The sequence below is a fragment of the Amia ocellicauda genome, chromosome 4, assembly GCF_036373705.1.
Source record: "Amia ocellicauda isolate fAmiCal2 chromosome 4, fAmiCal2.hap1, whole genome shotgun sequence".
NCBI lineage: Eukaryota > Metazoa > Chordata > Actinopteri > Amiiformes > Amiidae > Amia > Amia ocellicauda.
In genome coordinates this window covers 533,941-539,235 of record NC_089853.1, presented here as the reverse complement: position 1 = coordinate 539,235, position 5,295 = coordinate 533,941, and the positions used below count along the sequence as shown (strand labels likewise).

Sequence of the window (5,295 nt, the reverse complement as noted above, 5' to 3'; positions counted from 1 at the left end):
GTGACAGTGAGGTACAGTACAGTACAGTGCAGTGACAATGTGGCATCGACCATACCAAACCAGAGGAGCTTTTCCCGATCAGCAGGGACGCACGCACCCGGGGACACAAATGGAAATTGTGCTTCAAGGCATTCAAGACAGAAAACAGGAGACACTTCTTCACACAGAGAGCCGTCACAATCTGAACAAACTCCCCAGCGATGTGGCTGAAGAGACAATTTGGGAACATTCAAAAACAGACTGGATAGGATGCTTGATCACTTAGTTATTAATGGACACCAAACGAGCACGATGGGGCCAATGGCCTCTCGATTAGACACTTTCTTATGTTCTTATAGTACAGTAGAGTGACAGTGTGGTACAGTACAGTGACAGTACAGTACAGTGCAGTAAAGTGCAGTGTCAGTTTGGTATAGTGCAGTACAGTGTGGTATAACACAGTACAGGGACAGTGCAGTATCTGGGCAGGTTCGGGGTGGCTCTGTCCCCTGAGCTGTTATATTCCCAGCCAGTGCACCTTGCGCTCTTCCTCAATAAAGCGCTGCGTGTAATCAGGCCGATCGGCGGCTGCAGGAGATAAAAGCTCGTAAAAGTGCAGGGGGATCGGTGTCAAAGGTGCACAGCTCCACATCACCTGAGCAAGTGGGCAACCAACAACAACAGCGCCTCCTGTGTCCAGTCAGCGTAACAACCCTCCCCTTTAGTCATAATAATAATACTATTAGTTATTATTAAAGGGGTGTGTTATTATTATATTTTGTATTATTATTACTGTTGTTGTTGTTGTATTAGTTGTTCTATTTGTTGAATAATGTATACATTATTATTAATAGTAATAACAATAATGTGATGATGGGGATTATCGCGGGAGTGAAGCCATACATGTTTTGATTCGACGGTGTTTAACGTGTATTTCCCTCGTTGACGCCCCCTGGTGGCGAGAAGCCCAAGGTTGCAGCCTATGTAGCCTGTGCAGTTAACACGGCCCAGGCAGCTAGTGTCATACAGGACCAAAATTAATATGTTTTACATCAGAAATAGAATTGTTTATATTACTAAGTTGACGATTAAATGTTCAAACGGCCACAAAAGAGTGCGAGTGTTGAAAAAACCTTTGGGGGGGGGGGGGTCTAACAAGAACATAATTGAGAGCTACATTGACAAACGCGAAGTCAAAACAAAAGTGCGCCTGGAACATGGCAGGGCGCCTCCGAGACACCGTACAGGAGGGATGTTCCAATCTCGACACAAATAAAGACGGGGGAGTCGACACTGAAGGAAGTACCCTAATTCATCACAACGACAACATAAACTACATCAATAACGATCATATAACCACAACACGTATAAGATACAACATTTAAAAGTGATACAAGTACAGTTAAAGCTGTTATTTGTTTGAAGAGCGTCCTCGGTCCCCCCCCTCGCGTGTAGTGCTCTCTGCCGCATTGTGGCGCATGCGTGCGGACGCTGAGTGGCTGCGCGGTGGTGTGTGAGGACCAGCGGCTTTTATATCACAACTACAGCATTTATATCAAAACTGCACCGTTTATATCACAACCACATCTAATCTCAATAACACAGCCGTGTGTTTCTGGACTGGAGCTCCTGTCTGCACAGAGGTGAGGCGCCGGCGATTCGCTCCCTTCAGGCCGTCTTCCTGGAGACTATCCAGCACTTTGCCCGAGAAGCTGTGATAGCAATAATAACAATGATAATAATAATAATAATAATAATATAACATAATAACTCATTATTGATGTATCTGTCATGTGTCCAGAGCCAGTTCAATACGTGCTGTGACCTGAACACACACACTGTCCACACGCAGGTTTATTCGTGTGCCGCCTGTTTCCCGGCGCAGGTTGCGAGTCTGTCCTGAGACCCGAGTCCGAGACGATGATTATCCCAGTGCGGTGCTTCACCTGCGGGAAGATCGTGGGCAACAAGTGGGAGGCGTACCTGGGGCTGCTGCAGGCCGAGTACACCGAGGGGTGAGTGTGGCGTGTGCCTGGCCCTGCTGCAGGCAGTGCGGACTAAATGCGTATTGAATTGGTTTTGGGAACTGTTTGTACTTAATTTGAACTTTAATAATTAATATCCTCTCTCACCCTCCCTCCCTGTGTGTGTCTGTCTGTGTCTTTGTCTCTGTGTGTCTTTGTCTCTGTGTGTGTGTGTGTGTGTCTCTGTCTGTCTGTCTGTCTGTCTCTGTCTGTCTTTCTGTCTGTGTGTGTGTCTGTCTCTGTCTGTCTTTCTGTCTGTGTGTGTGTCTGTCTCTGTCTGTCTTTCTGTCTGTGTGTGTGTCTGTCTCTGTCTGTCTTTCTGTCTGTGTGTGTGTCTGTCTCTGTCTGTCTTTCTGTCTGTGTGTGTGTGTCTGTCTCTGTCTGTCTTTCTGTCTGTGTGTGTGTCTGTCTCTGTCTGTCTTTCTGTCTGTGTGTGTGTCTGTCTCTGTCTGTCTGTCTTTCTGTCTGTGTGTGTGTCTGTCTCTGTCTGTCTTTCTGTCTGTGTGTGTGTGCGCACAGGGATGCCCTTGATGCTCTGGGGCTGAAGCGGTACTGCTGCCGCAGGATGCTGCTGGCGCACGTCGACCTGATCGAGAAACTGCTGAACTACGCACCCCTGGAGAAATAACCCAACATACACTCTACACTGTGCGCACCCTTGGGAAACAATACCAATACAATACACAAACACACACACACACACACACTTGCAAACAGTGTACCGATGAAGCTCCCTGACGCACACCTCACTGTGTATACACTGACGCACACTGCCTCTGGCCTGCAGCGTTTTCATAGTCTTTGTAAAATAAAGTGCTTATGAAGGAGACTGTGTGTCTGGGCTTCTCTGGATGGTCAGCAGGATTATTATGGGCTGTGAGTGGAGTTGTCTGGACTCTTTGGGATTCTTATTTTGTCCTGATTTTGTGTCATTTTGGTTCCTCAAGTCTGTGTCGAGTGTTCCCAGCTTCTGTCCTCGATGCTCCTTTTCTGAGGTTCTGTTGTTTTTATCAGTCTTTATGTCCATTTTTGTTGTTTGCCAGTTTCGTGGGGTTGTCTGTACTTGGTCTAGTTTCTTAGCCACCACTTCTTTTTCTGTGTTCTTGGTTGTTTTTTGGGGTCCCACATATTTCCAGCATAGTTTGTAAATTTTTTGTGCATCCTGAGATGATTCCTGTTCACGATATTTGTCTATTTTTGCATTTTCTCATTTTCAATTTCTTCCTTAATTTATGTCCTTTTCATGACTTTTAATGTCCTAATTTCATGTTCTAATTCTTGGGCCACCGCAGTTTGGCTAATTGGTGAATGAAAGGTGGAGTTTGACACAGTCACTGTGTAAACATTGAGATAGGTGGCGTTGCTGTGAATTCATACACATTAATGATGCTTTCAGACATGGGGTGTGGCTTAACATGTATGAACTGCTCAGCCTGTACCCTTATATCTTGATCTGGTACAGGTTAGATTGAATGTGAATTTTAACCCCTGTATACAGTTAATCCGGAAAGTATTCACAGCGCTTCACTTTTTCCACATTTTATGTTACAGCCTTATTCCAAAATGGATTAAATTAATTATTTTCCTCACAATTCTATAAACAGTACCCCATAATGACAACGTGAAAGAAGTTTGTTTGAAATCTTTGCAAATTTATTAAAAATAAAAAACAAAAAAAGCACATGTACATAAGTATTCACAGCCTTTGCCATGACACTCAAAATTGAGCTCAGGTGCATCCTGTTTCCACTGATCATCCTTGAGATGTTTGGAGTCCACCTGTGGTAAATTCAGTTGATTGGACATGATTTGGAGAGGCACACACCTGTCTATATAAGGTCCCACAGTGAACAGTGCATGTCAGCACAAACCAAGCCATGAAGTCCAAGGAATTGTCTGAAGACCTCCGAGACAGGATTGTATCGAGGCACAGATCTGGGGAAGGGTACAGAAAACTTTCTGCAGCATTGAAGGTCCCAATGAGCACAGTGGCCTCCATCATCCGTAAATGGAAGAAGTTTGGAACCACCAGGACTCCTAGAGCGATCGGGGGAGAAGAGCCTTAGTCAGGGAGGTGACCAAGAACCCGATGGTCCATCGATGGCTCCAGCGTGTCTCTGTGGAGAGAGGAGAACCTTGCAGAAGAACAACCATCTCTGCAGCGCTCAGGCCTGTATGGTAGAGTGGCCAGACGGAAGCCACTCCTCAGTAAAAGGCACATGACAGGCCGCCTGGAGTTTGCCAAAAGGCACCTGAAGGACTCTCCGACCATGAGAAACAAAATTCTCTGGTCTGATGAAACAAAGATTGAACTCTTTGTCCTGAATGGCAAGCGTCATGTCTGGAGGAAACCAGGCACCGCTCATCACCTGGCCAATACCATCCCTACAGTGAAGCATGGTGGTGGCAGCATCATGCTGTGGGGATGTTTTTCAGCGGCAGGAACTGGGAGACTAGTCAGGATCAAGGGAAAGACTAATGCAGCAATGTACAGAGATCCTTGATGAAATCCTGGTCCAGAGCGCTCTGGACCTCAGACTGGGGCGAAGGTTCATCTTCCAACAGGACAACGACCCTAAGCACACAGCCAAGATAACAAAGGAGTGGCTACAGGACAACTCTGTGAATGTCCTAGAGTGGCCCAGCCAGAGCCCAGACTTTGGAGGGATCTGAAAATGACTGTACACCGATGCTCCCCATCCAACCTGATGGAGCTTGAGAGGTCCTGCAAAGAAGAATGGGAGAAACTGCCCAAAAATAGGTGTGCCAAGCTTGTAGCATCATACTCAAAAGACTTGAGACTGTAATTGCTGCCAAAGGTGCTTCAACAAAGTATTGAGCAAAGGCTGTGAATACTTATGTACATGTTCTTTTTTTTTTAAATAAATTTGCAAAGATTTCAAACAAACTTCTTTCACGTTGTCATTATGGGGTAGTTGGTAGAATTGTGAGGACAATAATGAATTTAATCAATTTTGGAATAAGGCTGCAACATAAAATGTGGAAAAAGTGAAGCGCTGTGACTACTTTCCGAATGCACTGTACATCCGCTGACTTGTGCCTGTGTTGCAATATTAAACTATTCCTGTAGGTATTAATCCATTGTGTAAATATGTATTACATATGCATACACCAGTGTATACATACACATTGATCAAATACAATGTCATTTTTATAGTGTGTAGAGGACGGAACACAGGGCTCTTTAATGTGAATATATAGGCATGTGTGCACTGACCAGGAGCAGAGAAGAACGAGTGCCAGACTCTGGACAGATGCACAGACTCGCCCC

At 45.3% G+C, this 5,295-nt stretch overlaps 1 protein-coding gene across 2 annotated transcripts; it reads left to right on the top strand.

Moving 5' to 3' along the window:
* The first annotated feature begins 1,422 nt into the window (after window positions 1-1,422).
* On the top strand, window positions 1,423-2,832 carry polr2l (RNA polymerase II, I and III subunit L). 2 transcript variants are annotated; one of them, XM_066700377.1, is made up of 3 exons: window positions 1,423-1,622; window positions 1,832-1,994; window positions 2,523-2,832. In XM_066700377.1, the coding sequence occupies exons 2-3, from the start codon at window positions 1,900-1,902 to the stop codon at window positions 2,629-2,631; spliced, it is 204 nt and encodes a 67-aa protein (XP_066556474.1). In that variant the 5' UTR covers window positions 1,423-1,622; window positions 1,832-1,899; the 3' UTR covers window positions 2,632-2,832. The 2 variants fall into 2 exon arrangements, with proteins under 2 accessions (XP_066556474.1, XP_066556475.1); XM_066700378.1 differs by having other exon boundaries at window positions 1,425-1,622; window positions 1,865-1,994.
* Window positions 2,833-5,295: the final 2,463 nt, after the last annotated feature.

Bases quoted from the DNA above. Each gene is read 5' to 3' on its own strand.
- polr2l (XM_066700377.1), top strand. From the start codon at position 1,900: ATGATTATCCCAGTGCGGTGCTTCACCTGCGGGAAGATCGTGGGCAAC. The intron at 1,995-2,522 runs GTGAGTGTGGCG...GTGTGCGCACAG, and splicing joins CAGGCCGAGTACACCGAGGG to GGATGCCCTTGATGCTCTGG.